Source organism: Diplotaxodon limnothrissa, linkage group LG14, assembly GCF_057381915.1.
Source record: "Diplotaxodon limnothrissa isolate DT_005_m linkage group LG14, D_limnothrissa_male_GT1.1, whole genome shotgun sequence".
NCBI classification, from domain to species: domain Eukaryota; kingdom Metazoa; phylum Chordata; class Actinopteri; order Cichliformes; family Cichlidae; genus Diplotaxodon; species Diplotaxodon limnothrissa.
This window is the reverse complement of record NC_140609.1, coordinates 13186686-13210859: the sequence shown is the minus strand read 5'-3', so window position 1 is coordinate 13210859 and position 24174 is coordinate 13186686. Positions and strand designations below refer to the sequence as shown.

General features: G+C 39.1%; 2 protein-coding genes and 2 long non-coding RNA genes across 8 annotated transcripts; 3 read left to right on the top strand and 1 right to left on the bottom strand.

Annotated features, from left to right (window-relative positions):
* Positions 1-1082: 1082 nt before the first annotated feature.
* LOC146618566 (regenerating islet-derived protein 3-gamma-like) lies at positions 1083-4936 on the bottom strand. Its single transcript, XM_085371145.1, has 5 exons — positions 4840-4936; positions 4436-4472; positions 1469-1825; positions 1339-1383; positions 1083-1125 (listed from the first exon to the last, which is right to left on the bottom strand). The coding sequence occupies exons 2-5, from the start codon at positions 4467-4469 to the stop codon at positions 1103-1105; spliced, it is 459 nt and encodes a 152-aa protein (XP_085227271.1). The 5' UTR covers positions 4470-4472; positions 4840-4936; the 3' UTR covers positions 1083-1102.
* LOC146618565 (von Willebrand factor A domain-containing protein 5A-like) lies at positions 3455-19615 on the top strand. 5 transcript variants are annotated; one of them, XM_085371140.1, is made up of 10 exons: positions 9759-9806; positions 13658-13719; positions 13803-13917; positions 14232-14321; positions 14624-14734; positions 14856-15015; positions 17892-18546; positions 18658-18718; positions 18820-18900; positions 18984-19615. In XM_085371140.1, exons 5-7 carry the CDS (start codon positions 14723-14725, stop codon positions 18500-18502), a joined length of 783 nt encoding a protein of 260 aa, XP_085227266.1. In that variant the 5' UTR covers positions 9759-9806; positions 13658-13719; positions 13803-13917; positions 14232-14321; positions 14624-14722; the 3' UTR covers positions 18503-18546; positions 18658-18718; positions 18820-18900; positions 18984-19615. The 5 variants fall into 5 exon arrangements, with proteins under 5 accessions (XP_085227269.1, XP_085227266.1, XP_085227267.1 ...); XM_085371143.1 differs by lacking the exons at positions 14856-15015; positions 17892-18546; positions 18658-18718; positions 18820-18900; positions 18984-19615 and adding exons at positions 3455-3565; positions 9206-9320; positions 9459-9617 and having other exon boundaries at positions 9703-9846; positions 14624-14726; XM_085371142.1 differs by lacking the exons at positions 9759-9806; positions 13658-13719; positions 13803-13917; positions 14232-14321; positions 14624-14734 and adding an exon at positions 15101-15206 and having other exon boundaries at positions 14956-15015.
* Positions 19616-19618: 3 nt separating this feature from the next.
* Positions 19619-20582, top strand: LOC146618564 (uncharacterized). Its single transcript, XR_014906789.1, has 4 exons — positions 19619-19934; positions 20046-20102; positions 20213-20342; positions 20426-20582. It is a non-coding gene; the product is annotated as an uncharacterized LOC146618564 (long non-coding RNA).
* A 1897-nt stretch (positions 20583-22479) lies between these two features.
* LOC146618563 (uncharacterized) lies at positions 22480-23548 on the top strand. The gene is made up of 3 exons (XR_014906790.1): positions 22480-22629; positions 23152-23275; positions 23397-23548. It is a non-coding gene; the product is annotated as an uncharacterized LOC146618563 (long non-coding RNA).
* Positions 23549-24174: the final 626 nt, after the last annotated feature.

The window sequence follows — 24174 nt, the reverse complement described above, 5'->3', positions numbered from 1 at the left end:
ACAACATGGTAACATTCTTGGGCATAAAAAGGACAGGTGGACAGATTTCACCCTAGGTGTGTGAATGGCGTCTGTGACAGATTGGTATACCCCACTATCTCTTGAATCAAGATATCGCTGAAATAAACACAGTTTGCATTTTGTTAACTTTACATTTTATTATTAGCACAGAATTAATATTCTTTAGTTTTTTGTTTGAGAGAAAAATAAAATGTTATTTCTTATAACCGCTCAGTTAAATTAGCCAGATATTTAGGTTTTTAATGACAAAAATAATACATCGACTCTTTACATAGAAGCATCTTTGACAAACACAGGTACTTCTGAGAAGTGGTGGGTAAATGGTTAATTTAACAAGGCTTGCAAATGATAGTAACCAAAGTAGTTTTCCTGTGAAACACAACACTACAGCTACAGCATACAAACATACAAACAGCATATATACTGTTATGAGTTCAAATATTGGGGATGGAGACAAGAGAAAAAACCACAATAACAACACTGGTCCGGCCGGGTTGAGTCAAACGATGATTTTAATAGTCACACGCGTGGGAGATGGACACTGTATGCAGACAGCCTCAGATCTCAAAATGGTGGAGCATTAATCAAACTCTTATAGCCTCTGGTGCCCCCACCTTATCATAAAAGCCTAAACATTCACATGCTTTTCTCTCACACGGCGCCTAAGCTACGACCTTGGCTCCCCGTTTTATCTGCTCCTGCTGAGATGGGGCAGAAAACTCCAGCATGCTCTGTTCTCTTCTAATCAGACAAATAAGGCGATGACTCTCTGCAAACAGTATTTCTTATAACATCATAAAACAATATCATTCATCCACAATAAATCAGCAGTCTAATGTAATGCAAATCAGTTTAACTAATGCAATAGTTATCAGCTTCTTCTAATTCAGGAGAATAATGCAAACTAAAACTACATAATAATTCACAATCTTTAATTAGGGGTATAACATGGCATAAAATAATATTATAATCTAACAATACACATTGGGTTTGCTGGGTCATCCATCTGCTTCTCCAGGAATCTCACCTTGATGTGATGACGATTGAGACGCTGCGAATCGTTTTCTTTGGTGCTATCAGTTCAGTCAATGTCAATGAAAAGCTCTGTGGCCCAAAACACAAATATTAATTCAAAAATATATAAAAAGCAGAGTGGAATGGCTTCATTTTAAACTTCCCATTGACCTTTATACATCTACTTATATGTAAATATTGCAGCTTACAGTGACATGTGTCACACAGATAAAAAAAGATGCAGAATATAAAGTAAAACGTCAATTTATGCCTACGGGCTAGAAAACATTTTGGTAGATATACCTGACTTCTCTGTATATTCATCAGTACAGGGCTTTTCATTCATTCCTGGAGAAAAAGAAAAAAGAAAAACAATAAGATTTAATAAAAACCAGGTGAAGAAGTCTGACTGGACAACAAAACAGCAACTTACTTTGACAAATGTATGGTAATTTTTCATGGCAGTCGGCGTTGGACCACTTGATTTCTTCTGTCTTATTATCAAAGATGACTTTTCCACAGTGGTTGTCAAAGTCATAGTTGGTGGACGAAGTTCTATTCAACTGTGATTTTACAACATTATACCCTGAAATCCACTTCCACTCAGGTCTGTAGCCAAAAACGGACCTTTGCAGTCCAATCCACACCCCCGTCTTTGAGTCTGTTTTATTTTGCAGTCTTTTCACATCATCCCTTACTTTCTTTTCGCAGATCTCAACCAGGGAGAAATGATCCCTCTGGCAGTCCTCCAAGGCATCAATCCAACTTTTACTTTTGTTGTGTAGACTGACTGGACACAAAAATCGAGAGTAGGTTTTAAAAATGTAATGCACACATATTGTACATAAACTCCATGTCATTATGTTAAATTAAATGCAGTCTTTAAGCAATTTTACTGTGTTGGGTAGAGCTTACTGTTAGCAGCAGGGTACTCAGCACATTGAAAGTTAATCTTTACTTTCATGCCATTCTTTGATGTCATGTTAAAGCAGATATTTCCATTCCTTTTGTGGAGGAAAATATACAGGTGATTTATTGAAAGCATGTCTGGCACCAAATATACTGAATCTTTGTATTCAGTAATTGAGTACACATGAAACATACTGTTGTGTAAGATTAACAGCTGTTTTGTTGAAAGTGACATTTGGGTGGCATTCAGGCTGAGTGTAGTTTTCCTTACAAACTGTATCGTTTACAGAGACCTTTATAATTCCTGATACACAAAACCAACATATAAAGATTCATCAGAGAAAATAACACTGCATGTGTGCTTAAAGTATTTCTTAAAGAATGTACTGGTTTGCAGTGCTTACCATTTTCTACCGCTAGAGAGGAATTCAAACACTTTCGCTCTCTGTAATTGGTGCCAGGACATGTTCCTGAGCTGTACATCGAGTACATCGAGTCCAACGAGTCCAATTTTTGAGCCACAATTTTCAGTGTGAATTGGTTTCTGTTGCTCATACAACATTCAAGTTTCCAAGTTAAATTGCCAATTTCTAAATCTCCTGCATTTGGGCACACATAGGAAGAGAAAACAAAGTGCAGCTGGACTGTTGCTGTAACAGAATAAGACCAGATCAACAGTTTAAGTATCATTTAGTCATTTGTTTTTTTTGCATTACTGTTATCTAAAGAAATTTAGAATTTAAAGAAAGGTGACTGGACTTCTTAAAGATGTTTCAGCTGAAGAACTTCTCAGGTAAGAGGTGAAAGTCTACAAGAAACTTTAAAAAGTCCAGTTGCTTTTCTTTCCAAACTCCTTAGACCTGAGAACCTGCACAGACACATTACTGTTATAGTTCATCTTTAAAAAACGTACTGATATATATGTAGTATATTTATGTATATGCAAAAATGTAAATACAAAAAAAGTGCATTATTTTTACATTTCTAATTATTTAAATTTTAAAGGCAAATATGTTTTTGTGTTATTTTCTTCAAGACCATGCAAAAAATTTGAATTTCTTTACTCTTTTTGAATATAGACTGTAATGTTCAGTTCACGTTACTCTTCATGTTTTTTAAATGTTTGCACCACTTTAACTAAATGCTGTAAGCTCCATAACAACAGGAAATATTTGTTTATTTATTAATTTTAGAATCTAGGTACATCATATTCAGTGATGGGAATAACAGCGTTACAAGTAATGGCGTTACTAACGGCGTTACTTTTTTCAGTAACGAGTAATCTAACTAATTACTATTCCTATCGTTACAACGCCGTTACAGTTACTAACAAGAACATGCGGTCCGTTACTATTTTTCAACAAACAGACTGTTGAAGCTGTGTTCATCTTACCACATCTTATATCAGTTGCACGGAAGTAGCTGACTACATAAGTAATCTGGACGCTACAGCTTTAAGCAGCTGTGCGCGCTCCCGCGGACGGTAATCACGATCACTTTCTAGCACAACACCTGGAGCTAAGGAGGCAAAACAATCGCATGAGTGCTGCTGTTTGACTGAGGAAGAATAAAGTAGTCGTGGCAAGCCAATCACATGACCACTTCAAGACAAAGCAACAAGGTGATATATACCAGTTTTTAAATTGTGTCGAGTAAAACCAGAGTCACGATAAACAATATATACGTTTTTTCCTCAATAGTTTCGTCATGTTTACTGTCAGAACAATGAGGCGACTGCTGTCTCCGGGTAGAAACATGAGTGATACACCTGCTGCTGTCAGACCTGCAGGTATCAGGCTGTGATGTTCTCCTTTATAGTGGACAGAAATTATTTTTTTGGAGTGGCACAAATAATTTGTGTGGCATCTTATTTAATGCAGAACAGCTGATTGTTATATAGATAGTTTGAAATGGTTATTTTTAAAAAAAGGTAAAAGATAAATGGCTGCAAATAACTTTGTTGTTTGCAAAACTTGTGCATAGTATTTTAAAATTGACAATTTATATTTGCATTTAAAGTTATGAAATATGATTCATTAAGCATGTGTGTGGTTATTACAGTAAAAAATATAACTTTTTCTACTCTGGTTTTATGTTTTTTGTCTGATTTTAGATCAATTGTGTTAATACAGTGTGTCAAAATGAAAACATAACTGTAAATTCAGACACGTGAGGTTGTGCTGAAAAGAATGATACCAAACAAGGCAAATAAACTGTTTTTAAAGGTGAAATGTGGAGGGAAAATCAAAAGTAGTTAAAAATGGCCAATTATACCCTGGACCCCAGAGGGTTAAACGTTTTTTTTTAAAGTAATGCAATAGTTACTTTTCCAGTAATTAATTACTTTTAGAATATTGTAACTCAGTTACTAACTCAGTTACTTTTTTGAAGAAGTAACTATTAACTATAATTAATTACTTTTTCAAAGTAACTTGCCCAACACTGATCATATTTAACATTTATAACAATGATCATTCACCAAAAAACATACCTAAAAGTAGTGAAAGAGGGCTCAGCAATTCCATGGCCTGTAAATACAAAAATAAAAATAAAAACCCAACAACAACAAAAAAAACAGAAAAAGTTGAACACATGGGATTTTATGCAAAATAATATACCGTTAATATTGGTACATCAAAATCCAACATGACAATATGCACTTTGAATAGGGCAGTATAGTACTTTGGTAGTCAAATCGTGACAGATACCACTGACAAACAAAGGCTTGTCTGTGCAGTTCTCTTCTGATGAAATGTTTACACAGAAATATTAAAGTGTTTAATAATTAATAATAATAAACATTTAATCATTCTACGAGTTCTTTTTGTGTTAATTTTAGAAGGAAGTTCTTAGGATTTACACATTCTGGTAATTAGTAATCTAATTTCAACTTACCTTCTCAGTGAAAACTTGCTGTTGGTCTCTGAAATATAACAGAGCTTTAGACTGGGAAATGTAAACTTGTGTCTCTGTATGGAGATACTAAACTCATCCCTGTTTTGACTATACAAACACGCCCACCAACACACCATACAGGGCTAGGATCTTATTAACACTGGGGGCCTCGCCCAGCCTTTTTTTTTTTTTCTAATTTGTCCAGCTCTGGTCTCATAGCTTCTGCCTCTGTTGCACCTTCTAAATTGATAATCTGTCTTCTTCTTCTTCTTCAACTTCCCTGCTGTTATTTTTACTCTGAAATCTTAAGCTTGATTTACTTTGTAAGGACATAGTAACCCAAGATTCTTTATTAGAAGTCCTGAGAGTTTCAGAGTAACAGACAATTGGCGTCACACAGTAACCATGGTTACGCACTGTCACGCGCACCTGTGCAAACAGTCTGAGAGAGACTGTGCTGTTGTTTAATAACAGACATCACTCTGAGCATTATGCATGATTTCATCTTTACATGTTGAACTTGTTGGCATTTTTCACTACCCACCAGCGTAAACTAAGAATACAAATATTTACAATGGTTTGTGTGTAACCTTTGAGGACTCACAGTGTGTTGACTGAAGAAGGCATTCTGTCCACGCACAGACACAAAGCAATTTGAGCACACACTTAAAACTATTTTACAAATGCATACATCCAAACCTGAGCACACACTGTGCACACAAATGTCTAAAAGTACACGCACCTGCCTTCTCGCTCCCTTACAAAACCTTAAATGTGTGGACGAATCGTCTGATACGCACCGATCATGTTGCATGCCCACGTGGGGTTTTGAGGCAAATTTAACGCTGTCACTCAGGGGTGGGCAACTCCAGGGCTCGAGGGCCAGTGTCCTGCAGGTTTTAGATATCACCCTGGGTCAACACACCTGAATCAAACGATTAGTTCATCACCAGGCCTCTCGAGAATTTCAGGACATGTTGAGGAGGTAATTTAGCCATTTGAATCTGTTGTGTTGGATCAAGGACACATCTAAAATCTGCAGGACACCGGCCCTCGAGGCCTAGAGTTGCCCACCCTGGCACATATCATCTGCAAATGTAAGCTGCGATCATGTCACAGTGTAAAACTGGGACATCTGGGCCTCCAATGCCTAACTATTAGTTAGCTTATACTCACTCCAGAGTCTGATTCACAGCCACGCTGAGCACTGGCTGACTTTTCCTAGCATCTAGCAGCAGATTATTTAAACTGTATACTAACGTTTATAGGCTACTGTATAGTTTCTCTAATTGGTAAATCACATTTTCTAGTTGACTTAGAAAAAGACACGTCCACGTCCCCAAAACAAGACAAAACATTTGTGTGCACAGAAAGGTTTTTCAAAGAAAAAGAATATCTGATTCGTAAAACTAAACAAATTGCCTTGTATTTGTGTGTGGATTGAGGCACGCACTTGTGAGCCCTCAAAGGTTACACACAAATGATTGTACATATTTGTAAATCTTAGTTTATGCTTGTGGATCATATCGTAGGTTTTGCAACCCTTTTGAGGCAACTTTCCCTCCATAAGTCTATGCTGCAACAGTAACAGGAGACGGCTCCTCTGTTGAAGTGCTTTAGTTATAATAAGAGGCATTCAAACAAGTAGACATCTTAAATGTTTTTGTACATTCAAAGAGTAAGTAGAGTAATGTTTATTTATATACCACTTTAAGATACGAACGAGTCACAAATTGCTTTACAGAGGTAATAAAAATGTGGTCAAAATGGACACACACCATTACGTAAAGCAACACAAATCACAAAAAATTACTCAAATGCCTTTCTAAATACATTAATTCACAGCTATTTTTTAAAGGATGCCACAGTGTTGATGGGCCAAAGACAGAGGGGTAAGTTGTTCTGCAGTTTTAGTTTCAAAAGGTTTCGATCTCTGGACCTCAGGATTTGGTTTGAAGAATAGGTGTCGAGTAGACCGGAGACATATAAGTGGCATCCTCTCCTCCGAAGGCCATAAAAGAAAGAATGAAGATTTTGAACTGATATGTAAATCTAACAGTAAAGCCAGTGCAGACACTTTAATAATGGAGTGATATGAGAGAATTTATGAGTGGGATAAAAGCCTTACAGCAGCATTTTTGGCAGATTGGAGATGATTAATAGATGATTTAGACAGACAATACCATAGAGCACTGTAGTAATCTAAGTGGGAGGAGATGAAAGGATGAACAAGCATCACCATTTTTGAAAAAAGTAAAATAAAAATACACATGGCAAAAATAAACCGTACAATAACATTAGGGTGTTAGACTGACCATCTCACAGACATTCTGAGTTAATGTGTAAATTCACATTGTTGCACTTTAAAGTCTCTTAACTATTAATCCACTACATCAACTGCTTTGCAGCACAGCTGCTGAAGTCACATGTTACAGGCCTGAATGCATTTTCCTTTTAACGAATCCTTCTTTTATGAGGTTTGACCCTATTCAAACAACATCTGGGACTCGAGAGCAAAAGATTGAAAATACTCTGAATATATATTTTAGGTGTAACTGAAACCACTGATGAAGCATGTTTTTTTCATGATGACATATTATATTTGTTTCACAGGATCCAAAGACTCGAACCTATTTTTCATCTATTTATAACTAATGTGTTTCCAGTCATTGTTCTATAATTAGTCTTTATTTCCAGGAAAGCTTTCATTACAATTACTTGACATGTTTTTTTGTTTTTCGCAAAGAAAAGGAAACACATCTGCTTCCACCTCATGCAAATCTAAACCCGGAAAATAATCGCGCGCATGCGCACACGCACGCACTAACACATTCTCCAACCACACACACCCATCTTTTGCTCCATTGCGGTTTATTTCACACCTCAAACATTTAGTAAACAATTAAGCAAATACAAGTAATCTGCAATAAATTACATTTAGTAAGAAAATAAACTACTAACTCTTTTACGCTACGTCCACACCTACACGGGTATTTCTGAAAACGCAGCTGTTTCGTCCACATGTAAACGGCGTTTCAAATCACCGAAAACTGAGATTTTTTAAAACTCCGGTTTTGCGTTTATGTATGGACGAGGAATACAGAGTTCGTCACGCAACGTCAAAGGTATGTGTCTTTTTTCACGTCACGCTGTGCGCCACGTTATTGTTTACATGAGATGAATTGCAGAATAGCAGGTAGAGACAAAATACTGTTAATCTGACAATCTGCAGGTTTTACACGCTTACATATACACATGCAGCTACTGTTCCTCTATTTACAAAGGCAGAGGCGTCACGGTGTGATTACTTTACATGTAGTTGGTTTTTTCCGGTGTAATAATATTCAACATTGCTGTCAATACATTTTTCAATCCCTCTGCAAAATAGGTTTAAAAACATAAACAACTGTGGGATGCTGTTTGTCCCTGATTTGAACCGGGGGAACAAATTGTGGCCTGATGTCATTTGTATCCCGCTGTATCTTTACTGTATAAAGAGCTAAAATCTCCAAAATGTCAGGAGTAGTTAGTAATTACAACAAGTGTTTGTGAACTAAAAATCAAGAATGTGGGATACTGTTTGTCCGTGATTTGGAGAGCCCAGCGCTGCTCCCGACGAAGGGAAAACCAATTCTGCAGGGGAGACCTACCTCGGCACTTGTGCAGGTGAAGCCAAAGGGAAGATTTGCTTCATCATATTTTCTAGTCTTTGGCTTAGAATGAAGTTGGTTTGGAAACATATTCAGCGATGCTTCATCTCCTGATTTGCGTTTGTGGAGGCGCCCCATGCTAGCAGTGTCCAAGCATTGTTTTTTTTTTGTTTTGTTTTTTCCTTTTCATACTGCGCCTCCCTTGCAATGGCTCTGTGCCCTCCTTAGGGGGCGGGCCCCACACTTTGGGAAGGTCTGGTGTAGAGTATGGTGAGGAGGCTCTGAAGAAAGTTGAGCAAATGGAGGCTGATCTTGGAGGAACAGAGATCCTGGAGCCCCTCAAACATATTTACAGCCAACCCTGCATTACACACACACACACACACACACACACACTTTAATGATGTCATTCTTTAGTCCTTCCTTTTTTTCTCATTCATTACTCCAACTTGTAAGTTGACCATGTCTCATATAATCTGCTAATTATACATGAGTTGATCTGTTGAGTGGCTCCTACTGTTCCTCTCACTCTTGCTTTTTTTAACTTGTTAAAACACTTTACTGACAGCATACATACATGAAAAAGTGTGTGTAAACTCTCCTCTCCAGCTGTTTGTCTTTACTGATGCAGAGGTGGGGAACACCAAAGAAGTGATCGATCTGGTGAAGAAGAACTCATGTCCTCTGTGTACTCAGCAAAAGCTGTTGTATTGCAGGTGTTTCTCTTTTGGGATTGGGGAAGGGGCCAGCTCTGCTCTCATCAATGGGATGGCCAAGGAAGGAGGAGGTCACGCTCAGTTCATCACAGGGACTGACAGGATGCAACCAAAAGTAAGACATAAACACAATTACAGGTCAAGTTAAACATTGCAGCAGCAGCAGATACATATTTGAGATCAGACCTGCAGTGAGTAAAATGTCTGTTCCAGCTGTTTGTGTATATTTGGAGAGTTTTTCATTATTTTTCAGGTGACGCAGTCGCTGCGATTTGCTCTGCAGCCAGCTGTGGTCGACATCTCAGTCACATGGGATTTACCAAAGGAAGTGTCTGTCACTGTCCTCTCTCCACCAATCACAACACTTTTCCAGGGTCAGAGGTCACTGATTTATGCCCAGCTCACTGGACAGGTAGGAGCAGCAGCCTCTCATGTTGTTGTTTAGGTATTTGATGACAGTAATTAACGTGACTTCTAACACTGTAATTCTGTGTCAGAGCTCAGAGTCAGCAGAGGGCTGTGTGACGCTGACGTACAGCCTGGCAGATCATCCCTCTGAGAACCAGCTGCACTTCAGTCTCAGACCTGCAGAGGACGCTGGGTAAAGCAGTTTAACACAAACAACACTTCTGTTTTGAATTGTGAGTTTCCACGTGTTGAATTTAAAACAGTATTTTCAGAAACGTAACTGTACTTACTGGAAAACAGTTAATAATACCCAAACCTAATGCTGTGTGTCTAGTTTTAAACATGTTTCACTTTTTCCTAATCATTATTTCTTGGATTAGGGATATCATAACATCTAATAGTATATCATTACTGATCACAAACATATTAGACATGACAGAGTAATCTCAGTCTGCAGTTTGTGTGAAATCAAGGAGACATTGTTTGAATTCAAGTCCAAACACTATTGTGCAATAATCTGACACTTTTACTCTAAAATACACTAAGAACAGACAGATTGACACACACAGGAACATCACCAACAATAACTAATTTGTGTCCTCAGAGCCTGCTTTTGTAAAGAATGACAGACTTGTCTGCACATTGCACACTGTCATAGTGTTTGTTTAGAGAAGAAAACAAAGTCTGTCTGACTTTTAGAGGCAAATCCATCAGCAGCAGAAAGAAATCGAGATCCTGTCAGGACTCCTTCAGCCTGATAACTGGGGTTAAGTAAAGACAGCATGTCTGTCTGGACTAAAGGTCACCATCCTCTGTCAGTATGTGCGATAGAAACAAAGTATAGCACGATAAATCTTGAAAATATAGTCACTGGCAATACTGCATAATTTTATTTTTTTAAAAAAAGCATTTTTAGAGTTTAGTAGGAAGAAACACAGATGTTTTACAGTGAGTTAAATGCACTGTTGTCTATGTTTACCAGATTCTCGTTAAAAATCTTTAGATTTCTATTTGGTTTCTTAACAATGTCTCCATGAAGCCCTGTAACACAAATCAATTAGTTAAAGTACAGTCATGTCTTAAAGACATCAAGGCCTGGATGACCTCGAATTTCCTGCTTCTAATTTCAGGCGAAAGCGAGTTTTTGTGCTCGACCCTAAAAATGTTAGAAACACAGAGTCCAGATACTTGACTCCCTCTGCATCCTTGTCTTTCCCCTCACCCCCAACCAGCAGATAGTTGCCCTCCCTGAACCTGGTTCTGCTGGAGGTTTCTTCTCTTTTAAACAGAGTCGTTCCCTCCCAATGTTGCCAAGTGCGTGCTCATAGGGAACATCTGGTTGTTGTGTTTTTCTTCTCTAATATTATAGGGTCTTTAGCTTAATATGCAAAGTGACTTAAAGCAACTACAGTTGTGAAGTAGTGGAATATAAATAAAATTCAAATTGGCTAATTGCAAATGATAAATGATCATTTATACAGTCTATCAAAGTGATTATGGGGGATTTCTGCTAAGCTGCAGCCTCTCTTCACTATAACTCCTGTTAAAACTATTTTAGGATCATGTTCTTTTACCAAAACAAATACCACAACATTGAAGTCTAGGGAGCCAGCTTCAGTGTTAACTTAAGCACAGCTCAGTAATTTCTTAAGCTGATGGGTAGTTTTTGTTTTTACTACCCAAGTTACTAGCTGCTTGTTAAACAGTAACTTCAAACTGTCAGTAAAACCAAGTCCAGCTTAGTTAACTCATGGATCATTCCATTTGTAATCAACACGGGTCTTCTGCTCAACCATCCATCATTTTCATAAAAAATGTTAAGATACAAAGTGTGGGCACATATGATGAGTGCTGTGAAATTTTAGGTTCAAATAATAAATACTACTCAAAATAAGTTCCTTTGAAAAATGCTCTGTCAACCCACTTTCAGGCATGTTATTTTTTCACGCATTGAAATCTGATGCCATCTCAAAAACCAAGAAAACTCCCTGAAGTTTTCAGACATCAAAATGAATGAGGCTCTATAATTTTGGAAAAATTATGCTCTTTCATTTTATTTTCAACCTGGACTAAGCAAAGTTGTACTACTAAAACAAAAATATCAGTAGATTTTTCTGTCCAACAAGAATATGTGCATATTTTTCATTTGCGAGACTTGAGGGACTCCATTTCAAATCATCAGAGCTGCGGTTGCAGGGTGGTTGGTGCCTGTTGTGGTGGTAACCACTGAACCATACCGCCTAAAGATTATGGCCACCCGTTTGGCGACTCAGGAGGGGAAAGAGGTGATCTACCTGCACTGTGCATAGTGAGGGAGGAGTGCTGCTGACTTCGAATGAGAACACTGTCGGGTGGTGGAAGGAATGCTTCAAGGACCTCCTTAATCCCACTGGCATGTCTTCCATGGAGGAAGCAACAAGGAGGTGGAAAAGTCAAAGCCTGAAAAGATGCACTGCTGTCAATTTAAATATTAACACAAAATGATGATGTGAGATAAAAACAGATTTGATTCTATAATTTGAACAAAATAACATGATATAATTAAAAACACACCATAAAACAAATAAAATGAAGTCAAACTAAACGTAGGCCTGCCTCACAGCCTGAGAATAAACATCTGCATATCAGAAGCTAAAACACTGGTGGTAATCACACTCCTAACCTCCCACTGAGCTGCACCAGCGTCTGATATTATCCAGAAACCACACGGCAGCAGAAATTATTTTCCTCATCAGTTGTTGTAAAAACATGTCAGCACATTATTTTAGAGCATTTATGACATCACAGTTTGGGATTTCATCAGGAAGAGCATCCAGTGTAATAATCTGCCAAATCAAGTCGAGTGTGTGGATGCTGGAAATGTTCTGCTGGGCTGCAGCGTGAAGAAAGAAGCTCTGGGACTCTGAGGGTTTTCTTAAAGTAGCTTCATCTTCAGAGTGAACAGAAGCAGGTCTGCTTACTCCACACTGCCTTTGATACAGAGCTGTTTTATATCATCAACCCCTTTTACATGTTTATTTGTCATGAGTTATGTACCTAATATTGGTTTTACCATTGTGGAAAAAAAGTATGTCAAAATTGTCTGAATACTCCTAACACAGTAGAAGATTGGACCACTGCTGTGGCAGCTCATTCACAAAGTGTTTTAATTCCTTTTCTCTGCCACTAGATGGCGATTATGTTCATGTTTTTACTGATTTCACACAGAAACACCAAAACCAATCTAGAATCTCATCAATTCGAGAAAGACCACAACCAATACAGCCTTCGTTCGAACAAAATCATACAATTGATTGTCCCAAAAATCAGAACAGAATTGGGGAAAAAGGTTTTAAATACGCTGCCCCTGCTTCCTGGAATAATCTGCAGAAGGAACTCAAATTATTAGAATTGGTTACCTTGGGAGAGTTTAAGTCTGTCTTAAAGGAACGAGAGAACAGCTCTTTTACTCAGTGTGATTGTTTTTAATGTGTTATTGTATATTTTACACATGTTGGTATGGGATATTGTATTTGTTTTAAATGTTATGTGGTATGTGACTTTTGTTGCCATGATGCCAGGTCTCTCTTGGAAATGAGATTTTTAATCTCAATGAGATTTTTTTTACCTGGATAAATAAAGGATTAATAAAAAAAGAGTGTCTTTCTCTCCATCTTCAAGCTGGCCAAATGTCATGACTTTATATCAGTAAATGGTTTTAACTAATTAAGAAAATGTTATGTGGAGTGTCCCTTATTTTTTCCAAAAGTTAGATCATAAAGAGGTTTATAATTACTTAACACTCACTAACTCTCGCTGACATAAAATCTTATATCACTTTAAAGGTTTGTTTAAAAAAAAGAGAGGCAAAAATGATGTTTTCCTCATTATACTGATATTTGTCATTATACCATCCATAGATCATAAAAGTCAAGAGCATATTTACAAAAACAAACATATTCCTTTTCTGTCACTTTTTATGGTTTTAAACTAAAATAGCTGTAAAATAGTTTTGGTTGTCCAGTGATGTTTCTTCTGTCTCCTCTCCTCGTCCAATCCATAAAGTAGAGTCCAACTGCTCCCTGGACCCTCTGCAGTACCTCAACACTGATCAAACCCAGGCCACGGTAGGTAGAGTGCTGATGTGTCTGCTGCGTGTGGTTGTTACTTCTTCCTGAGGAATAAATATGAATGTGTTTGTGGTGTGCAGGTCAAGCTGGCTGCAGGACACAAGTTTGACAGAGATGTTGAACTGCTGATTTATTACAAAGACGCCCACCAGCCCACTGCTGTGGTGGAGGCAGGACAGGCCTCTGCTGAGCCGGGTGAGTGAAAAATAAGTGAAGTCATTAGTTTGCAAATAAAAATTCAAGAGCCCAGTTCTTCAACCTGGAATTTAATTGTATTGGAATATATTAGAAACTGTAAACTTGACATTTTTCTGTCCTTTTCATGTCTCTGATGTGTTCAATGGCTTCATGTGGAGAGTTTGTGTTGGTAGTGAATCAATCTGAAAATATGAGTAATACTCGCACCAGCAGTGCCAGAGTATTCATAAAGTGGTGTTAGAGTTACAAAATATTTCCTCAAATCGTTCCTCTCACACAGTGGCCTCACCATCTTTCCCTCTTCCCTTCAGGACAGTCCTCTGCTCCTGTTGAAGAGTTTACCAATGGGCTGCTATTCAAACATTTTACAGTTTGGGGTCTCGTTGTGAACACATCTTCCCGTGAGTTGTATTCATGTGATCTCAGTGACTTAAAGTGATATCACTGTAAAACACCATGTTGCCTTTGGATGATTCTGCAAAACTCCAGGTTATGTTTGATTTACTTGCTAAAACAGATTACTGAAAGCATACTTGTATACCTGCCAAAGAGTTGAGCTTTTGCTTGTGTAGGTGAAAAAACTCTCCTCTCTTGCTGTTTGTCTTTACTGATGGAGAGGTGGGGAACACCAAAGAAGTGATTGAGAATTCAGGTTCTCTGCGTACCAAACCTGTGTGTCTTAAAAACAGCTGTTGTATTGCAGGTGTTTCTCTTTTGGGATTGGGGAAGGGGCCAGCTCTGCTCTCATCAATGGGATGGCCAAGGAGGAGGTCACGCTCAGTTCATCACAGGGACTGACAGGATGCAACCAAAAGTAAGACAATGAGTCATAACAATTATCATGAAAAGGCAAGATGATATTAGTATTTGAACAGAAGACATAAATTCCAAAAACATAAATGTATATTTTTTCAGGGTTTTTCATTATTTTTCAGGTGATGCAGTCGCTGCAGTTTGCTCTGCAGCTGACTGTGGTCGACATCTCAGTCATATTGGATTTACCAAAGGAAGTGTCTGTCACTGTCCTCTCTCCACTAATCACAACACTTTTCCAGGGTCAGAGGTCACTGATTTATGCCCAGCTCACCAGGACAGGTAGGAGCAGCCTCTCATGTTGTTGGCAAACTAGATCAATCTGCTGGAACATCTGATTTTAGGACAATCACTTGCTTTTCCAAAGGACACTGACAACCAGACGTTAGATGCCACAGCCCTGGCCCACGGTATCCCCCCATGCATGCGGTGGGCCTTCTGTAGAAAGAGAGCAGCTTAATGAAGGTGACAAGGTGAAAATAGGGTGATTGATGTGCCGGTGCTGTGAGGGCATGTATAACACCACCTACCCAAGTGTTGAATATAAGGAGGCTTTGAAGAATCTACAATAATTGTGTGTTGTTTGTACATGAATCACAATGTGTTACTTCAGAGGAGTGATGTTTTCAGGGGGTTTTTTTCTGCGCTGCAGAAAATTGAAAAACTACTGTGAACTTGGTGGATCTGTCCAGATCTTTGACTGGAAACTATTTCTATGAATGAGTGGTTCAAAAATGTGTAAGTGAAAAGCTGCCATATTTCAGGTCCCAAAGTCAAACGAACACTGAGGGATCACTGAGAGCTAAAAACGGTCTAACTTCTTTCATCTTTAATAAAATGATCAGCGTTGCTGTTTTACCGGGTTTAACAATTAAGTTTAACATCCAGGCATCCAAGAAAACAGAGTTTATTCAATTTAACTGAGTTAGAGGTTTGCAGTAAGTTAGCTCGCTAGTTTCCACCTAAACATGATCATCATAAGCAGTGTTACCAATTCATACACTGGTTTATCATCTAGACTTTTTGTCTCATGCAGCACCATGATCAGGTCCAGTTTTTATTTCATCTTTGATTTTTCAGCTGCTGTGCCTGAGCAGCCTCCCAGAGACCCTTTGTTGCAGTTAGTCTTCCTCCAGAAGCCATCTGGCTGCTTGATCCAGCTCTGGCTGCTGCACCGGGAAAGAGCAGTGAGGAGGTGGATTGATAAATGAAATTCATAACAAAAATTCATAATGGACTTTTTCCATTTAGGAATAATAAAAATCAGCTTTCTTTTTAATTGCTATTAACTGACAGTCAGATAACCAGCTTTTAAAAACATATTCATAAACACTTTGCAATCAACAAAATTTACACAGAGGTTATAGATGAAATAAAAAGTATCACGTGTTTTCGTGTTTATAACTCTGTTATTGTACATATTCTGTGTTATACATCATAATCATTCCAGTCTCTCTCTTTTTTTTTTTACTGTTTTAATCTTTATAAAACTCTTATTTATTTATTTATTTTTATGATTTCTGCTGCCCTATTGGTCTGGTCTCTCTTGAAAATCTGAAAATGTGATATTCATAATAAAAGGATTTAAAAGTTTACTGCCAAAAATTATTAAACTTCATAACAGAAATGTGCTAACTGGGTTGAAATAGATTGAAACTGTTATGAGATTGCTTCAGGGAGCAGACATGACACCGTCTTTTAGGTTTCGCCATCACTTTGTATTATGCGCACAACACCACCCTCCTCTGGCTTCCACGTGAACTGCACCTTAAACATCAACTGTTTACAAATGTCATGACACAAACAAACGTTTCAATACCGTAAATCACTTTTTGGACTGCGATCACTTTTTGGCACAACATCGGCTCTGATAACATTTAAAGCGCATTGAAAAACTATTCTTTAATGCTAAAAATCCATTATCAATTGTAATTATTTATTTATTAATTTAAATTTCAGATATCGATCTTCATTTTTGTAAACTGGTGAATTAATGATTTTTTTTAAAGAATTAAAACGACAAAGTTTGGCAACATATTTTTTATAAAGGATGAATAAAACAGTAAAATAAAATGAGAAATATATATATTTTTGAAAAAGCTATGATAATTAGACGAACTTTATTTTAAATAAATAAAATTGATTTTCGGTGGCACTGGGAGTCATGGTGATGATGACGTGTTTGAGTGCAGGTATAAAAGCAGGAGGCAAAATTGGAATTCGGGTTTCACGTTTGAGCGCAAACAGGAGCTTTTTCCCACTAGTGCTGTGAAAACTCGGATTTTTCAAACTACAGCCAACGTTTGAAAATCTTCAAGAAAGATTTGCAAAATGACTTCTACAAACTTCAGTCGCGAGATGCACCTGTTCTCCCTTTTTATTGACGAGGTGTTAGATCAACGCTATGGTGAGTACAGCAGGCTAATATGTCAGAGTGCTAGCAAACAAATACAACTTAGATTTTTGTCTTTTATTGTTTGGAAGTAGGACTTCATGAGTGTTAACGTTTAGGATGAGATGTTTCATACTTGAGTAACATCAATTTTAACATGTGCCAGTACACTATAAAGATGGCGCCATGTTTTTTTTTAAATCGCTGGAAAAAAAAACAATTGAATGCACGCGCCCTGGAAACGACGTAAGGCATTGGAGGACGCTGACGTCAGCGCGCGGCCGTTTTTGCATGTAGAGGGTTTGAGTTGACATGTTTGGGCTGCTGGCGCTGAGTTATACGTGAAAGTTTCATAGATTGTGAATTTTATAAAGCTGGAGAATGGAGTTTTAAAAGTTCACAGAGTCGCTGGATGAGTTTGAGATTGAAACAGTGTGTGCCTGCAATGAGGAGGTGGGAGGTTTCTCACCTAAATGTAGCTGCTTTATTCTCAAAATATCGATGCTCAACTAATATGAAGATATTACTCCTTAATGTGAATGCGTATTAAAACCTCAGTGAAAGTCCATGCAGCCTTACACTGCATGAAAACTTTTACCAAAAAAGGTGAAGGCTTTCATAAACAATGAGTTCTGCTGGGAGCTTCTTACTGTTTGTGTGTGGAAGAGCTTATGATGATGTAAAGCCATGTCTGGACAATTTAAATTCAGGCTTTAGTTTGTGTGATCACATGATTAACGTACACGCATGCTTTGCTTTCTCGTAGCTGAGCTGGTGAGTCCAATCACTGCTCCTCAGATGGTCGTCATTAACTTGAGGAACCGTGAACTGAGCAGCAGCCAACTGGACTCCATGTCCCACCTGGTCCTCACTCTTTACCATAACCTGGTGACGGGGTCCAAGGACTTTCCTTACATACCTTTTAAAGGATTGTTCCATCGGGACCAGGTGACGACACCATTTGTCCATGTGAGGCAGAGCCAGAGAGAGAACACCACTCCTTCTCCTCCTACGGACTCACCAGCTGGCATGATGCTGCCGCCTGCGGGCTCCAGCTCTCATCCACGCTTCCTGACTCCAGTTCTTCCAGAGAAAGCGGATCTTGCTGTGCTGAAGGCAGATCGGAGGAACCGTGTCGGCACCTTGACTGTCGACGGCCTCCTCGTCACCAGAGTCATCTCCACTGTTTACCGAACAGAGGACACTGAGATGACGAACCGCTGGAGAATAACAGACTACAGCGCGGACGGCAGAGTTCTCACTTCGGTGCTCTGCCGTTTTCTAAATATGTCGGCAAAGCGTGCTAAGAGGAAGGCTCCGGAGGAAGAGAGCAGCATCCGGAGCCCGAGTCCAGCAAGGAAGCGCTTGAGATTATAATATACAGTGAAGCATGTCGAACGTCAGCAAGCCTGAACAAAGTGGTAAGTAGTAAATAGTGCTTAAGGTTGTTTCTAAAATAATGTCCTAAAATATTTGAAAATCGTCGAGGTTTTAACTTTTATTCTTTCTTTTCTGCCTCTTGTTTCTAAAAGTCAGGAAAAAGAGTCACGCTGCGAAGAAACTCCACACAGAAGATTTTCCCTCAGTAAAATGGTAAATATATTCATCTTGTTATGACGTTTGCTCACAATAACCAGGAGTGTTCCTGTGTTTCTGAAGTGATTCACTCTCATTTGGTGTTATTTGATCCAAAGACAACTGAGGGTCTTCAGAGCAGCGTGAACGGCCGTCACCTGAGAGCAAGACAGTCCTGGCGCCTTTGTGGTTCCCTCCAGGTACTCCAGCTTCATCCCACAGTCCAGAGAGATGCAGTTAGGTTGAATGTGAGTGTGAATAGTTGTCTGTTTCTCTGTGTTAGACTGACCTGTCCAGGTTGTACTCCTGCCTCTGGCCCCATAACAGCTGGGATGGCTCCAATCTTGAATTGGATAAGCTGAAGAAATGGATGGAAGGATGATCCAAAGAGAAACATTAAAGGCCCTCTCACAAAAAAAAGATAAGAACTCATTTTACACATTTAAAGTACAAAGTACACATATATTTACCATTTTACTGAGGGAACATCTTCTGTGTGGAGTTTCTTCTCATCTTGGCTCTTTTTCCTGACATTTAGAAACAAGAGGCAGAAAAGAAAGAATAAAAGTTAAAACCTCAACGATTTTTTAATGTTTGGGATATTTTAGAAACAACCGTAAACACTATTTACTACTTACCACTTTGTTCATTCTTGCTGACGTTCACTCTCCTCATCTTCTCTCTAAAGGAAGATGCAAACGCTCTCATTGTGAAAGATAAGTATACATCCATCTAACCTGCGACTCTGTCACAACTCTGATCAGCAATTCTTTCAGGTTTGTCTGTTTTGATGATGCTATTAATTGTTATTATCCTTTATCCAGGTAACTTTCAGAGAGGAGCGGAGGGAGGAGCGAAGCCAGCGTGCTCTGTAAACTCTCATTAAAAAAAAGATAAGTACATATTGATTTTATATTATTATGACAGCTCCTCCTCAGTGAACACTTCCTCTAGTTGCTGAAATCATTTACTAATTTTTTTCTTCCCATTTGTCTTTTGTTTTTCAGAGAAAACAGAGAGGAGACAAGGTGACATTAAGACCTAAGACAGGACGGATTGAACCCTTTCTCGTAAAAAGATAAGTATTCACTCTGCTTTTAATCAGAATATTGATAAATATCTAAAATTCTGCTCACCTGGTTGATAAAGTTACTAAAACGATTCCCTCTTTACTGTCATTTGTCCTTTAGAGAGAAGATGAGGAGAGTGAACGTCAGCAAGAATGAACAAAGTGGTAAGTAGTAAATAGTGTTTACGGTTGTTTCTAAAATATCCCAAACATTAAAAAATCGTTGAGGTTTTAACTTTTATTCTTTCTTTTCTGCCTCTTGTTTCTAAATGTCAGGAAAAAGAGCCAAGATGAGAAGAAACTCCACACAGAAGATGTTCCCTCAGTAAAATGGTAAATATATTCATCTTGTTATGACGTTTGCTCACAATAACCAGGAGTGTTCCCGTTGTTCTGAAGTGATTCACTCTCATTTGGTGTTATTTGGTGTTTGTCTTTGAAAGGAGAAGAGCAGCAACGACACTGGGAGACAAACAACAGGATGATCCAAAGACAACTGAGGGTCTTCAGAGCAGCGTGAACGGCCGTCACCTGAGAGCAAGACAGTCCTGGCGCCTTTGTGGTTCCCTCCAGGTACTCCAGCTTCATCCCACAGTCCAGAGAGATGCAGTTAGGTTGAATGTGAGTGTGAATAGTTGTCTGTTTCTCTGTGTTAGACTGACCTGTCCAGGTTGTACTCCTGCCTCTGGCCCCATAACAGCTGGGATGGCTCCGATCTTGAATTGGATAAGCTGAAGAAATGGATGGAAGGATGATCCAAAGAGAAACATCAAAGGCCCTCTCACCAGATTTCATTTATTAAATTTGTCTTTACTGAACGATTTCTGGTGTGTATTTGCATTGATACTCAGACAACAGCTCCTCTTTCTGTTTGTGCTGGAAGATTCAGGCAAACACATATTACATATATAGATTGTTATGATATGACTCAGTTTCACATTTAGTGCTATATGAGAATGATAAGGTCCAGTTTAATAGTATTGCTAGTGTCTAATGAAATGAACACGTGATTTTCTTTTTTTTCTTTTCTTGCCTGTCCCGTTTGGCTCTTTTGCCATCAGAATTATTGTCTAAAGGCAAAGAAAGATGCCCAACGGATTTACTTTACCAAATTGACCATCCCAGCCTTGCCGTAATGGTCCATTTGATTCACCTTTTATTGTTTATTTTATTTTCACTTGCTGAATATGGGACAGACTTGACTGGGGGAAAGAAGGGGAGAAAGAAAGAGAAACAGCTGAGAAGAGGGACAGGGGAGAAGGGCAAAAAACAAAACCCAACAGAATGGGCAGAAAAAGAAAAGAAAATGCATCTATCGATCACCTGGATCACCTGTTGAGAAAGACAAAAGAAAACAAGCAGAAGAGAACAAGAGTAATAGAATAAACAACATCACAATGATATATGGGAATATGACAGTAAATACTAAATATTAAACATTATTGTGCAGCACGTAAGATCAGCAGAACACAGTGTGCTTTGAGGTAGGAGCCAAAAAGGGTGTAGTTTGTGGGTGTGATCACCCGTGTGTACACCTGTGAGCATGGACACGCTTGTTTTTTTAAAAAGTTCCTTCATGTAATGATCTGCTAGAGGGTGTGGGGGGGCCACAGCCCCGTCCTTCAGGGCATGAAGCAGGTATGGAGGAGATCAAAACTCCAGACATCCAGAGGCCCCGATAAGCGGCCGCCAAGGAGTGAGCCGGTGTGTACCTGGACGCCCATCCCCAGACACAAAGAACCACCAACGCACTGATGTCTGAGGGAGTCCGCCACTGGCAGGGGAAGTGGTGGTGGGGGGAGATAGGCCTCCAAACCTTGGAGGGCCTGAGATGTCCCCAGAGAGGTGGCGCCTGACACCCAACCTGACATATAGACAGACATACAGGCACACACAGACACAAACATCCATTCCCACCCTCATGCTCTCATATACACTTACTCCACACTCAACCAACGTGGAGACAGACATAAAGAGACGCTGTACACACGATCACACTCCCCAAGCGTACTCTACAAACCGGGTCTAGGTACCCTTGCCCCTGAAGGGGGGAACTGCACCCAGACCCAGGTGGTGTTACCCTTTTCCCTGCGGTGGGGAGAGGCAGACCGCCCCGACTCCGCAGCAGCAGGGAGGCCCCACACTCCAGACCGCAGTCGGACGGCCAACTCCTCCTCCTAGCCCCCCCGCTCCAGCGGGCCGCAGAGAACGGGGGTGAGAGAAGACTCCAAACCTCCCTCCACCCGCTCATTGTAGTGTTGATGCATGTGTGTTCTAAGGTGCATTTAAAACCCAGGAGGGCATGGAGCTACCTGCCAGAGAGCAGCAGGTAAGCGCATAGTCCCTCCTGCTAGCCCTCAATGTCTACGCTTACGGCCACACCACCCTGAACACGCCCGATCTCGTCTGATCTCGGAAATCGTGATTTTCAGATCCAGCAAAGTGAATATTTTTCACTGTGGATAAATTGCATGGAAACGTTTAATGAGTCATCAGCTATTTCACTACAAAGATGATGTGATTAATGTGTTTGATGTGGAGCTCTTATGTAATGATTACATTTTTAAGATGTAATTTTCAAGTGAAAAACATAATATTTATCTGTTGCATAGTTTACAGTGCAGTGTTTTATGCACTGAGTTATCATGTAGAGTTCTGTTTGTCATCTAGCACCATAATCGGGTTTTGTTTTTATTGCATCTTAGATTTTCCAGCTGCTGTGCCTGAGCAGCCACCCAGAGACCCTTTGCTGCAGTTAGTCTCCCTGCAGGAGGCGTCTGGCTGCTGGCTGCTTGATCCAGCTCTGGCTGCTGCACTGGGACAGACCAACGAGGAGGTGGAAAAGTCAAAGCCTGAAAAGGTGCACTGCTGTCAATTTAAATATTAACACAAAATGATGATGTGAGATAAAACAGATTTGATTCTATAATTTGAACAAAAACACATGATATAATTAAAAACACACCATAAAACAAATAAAATGAAGTCAAACTAAACGTAGGCCTGCCTCACAGCCTGAGAATAAACATCTGCATATCAGAAGCAAAAACACTGGTGGTAGTCACACTCCTAACCTCCCACTGAGCTGCACCAGCGTCTGATATTATCCAGAAACCACACGGCAGCAGAAATTATTTTCCTCATCAGTTGTTGTAAAAACATGTCAGCACATTATTTTAGAGCATTTATGACATCACAGTTTGGGATTTCATCAGGAAGAGCATCCAGTTTAATAATCTGCCAAATCAAATATGCAGAGCTGCCCACCTTGGTGACCCCGTGTGACAAAGAAGTACACAAACATATGTAATATTACTGGTTGTAGAAAGTAAAATGTGTGTTCTGTCTGGTTTATTTGATTGATTTTGATTTGGGGAATTAGACCAGCAGTGAAGTGTGGGCCACCATTCTGGCTCTGATCTGGCTTCATGGTTTCAAGATGGATGCAAAGGACGAGTGGGAGCTTCTGGCTATGAAGGCTGCCTCGTGGCTCTGTGCTCACAATGGTACTAGCAATGATTGTAACAGATAAAATAACAGCTTTAAAAAACTGTTTCATTCTACAGCTTTCCTCCCACAATCATTATTTTAATATCTGTTTTGTGTTTTTATCACCGTGTGTGTCAGAGTGTGTGGATGCTGGAAATGTCCTGCTGGGTTGCAGCGTGAAGAAAGAAGCTCTGGGACTCTGAGAGTTTTCTTAAAGTAGCTTCATCTTCAGAGTGAACAGAAGCAGGTCTGCTTACTCCACACTGCCTTTGATACAGAGCTGTTTTATATCATCAACCCCTTTTACATGTTTATTTGTCATGAATTATGTACCTAATATTGGTTTTACCATTGTGGAAAAAAAGTATGTCAAAATTGTCTGAATACTCCTAACACAGTAGAAGATTGGACCACTGCTGTGGCAGCTCATTCACAAAGTGTTTTAATTCCTTTTCTCTGCCACTAGATGGCGATTATGTTCATGTTTTTACTGATTTCACACAGAAACACCAAAACCAATCTAGAATCTCATCAATTCGAGAAAGACCACAACCAATACAGCCTTCGTTCGAACAAAATCATACAATTGATTGTCCCAAAAATCAGAACAGAATTGGGGAAAAAGGTTTTAAATACGCTGCCCCTGCTTCCTGGAATAATCTGCAGAAGGAACTCAAATTATTAGAATTGGTTACCTTGGGAGAGTTTAAGTCTGTCTTAAAGGAACGAGAGAACAGCTCTTTTACTCAGTGTGATTGTTTTTAATGTGTTATTGTATATTTTACACATGTTGGTATGGGATATTGTATTTGTTTTAAATGTTATGTGGTATGTGACTTTTGTTGCCATGATGCCAGGTCTCTCTTGGAAATGAGATTTTTAATCTCAATGAGATTTTTTTTACCTGGATAAATAA

What these genes read in the sequence shown, in the direction of transcription:
- LOC146618565 (XM_085371140.1), top strand. An exon ending in TGCCCAGCTCACCAGGACAG is followed by an intron (nt 15,016 to 17,891) that starts GTAGGAGCAGCC and finishes GCTTTCTCGTAG; the next exon opens with CTGAGCTGGTGAGTCCAATC.
- LOC146618566 (XM_085371145.1), bottom strand. Translation starts at nt 4,469, where the DNA reads ATGGAATTGCTGAGCCCTCTTTCACTACTTTTAG. An exon ending in ATTACCATACATTTGTCAAA is followed by an intron (nt 1,384 to 1,468) that starts GTAAGTTGCTGT and finishes CTTTTTCTCCAG; the next exon opens with GAATGAATGAAAAGCCCTGT. An exon ending in TGAATATACAGAGAAGTCAG is followed by an intron (nt 1,126 to 1,338) that starts GTATATCTACCA and finishes TTTGGGCCACAG; the next exon opens with AGCTTTTCATTGACATTGAC.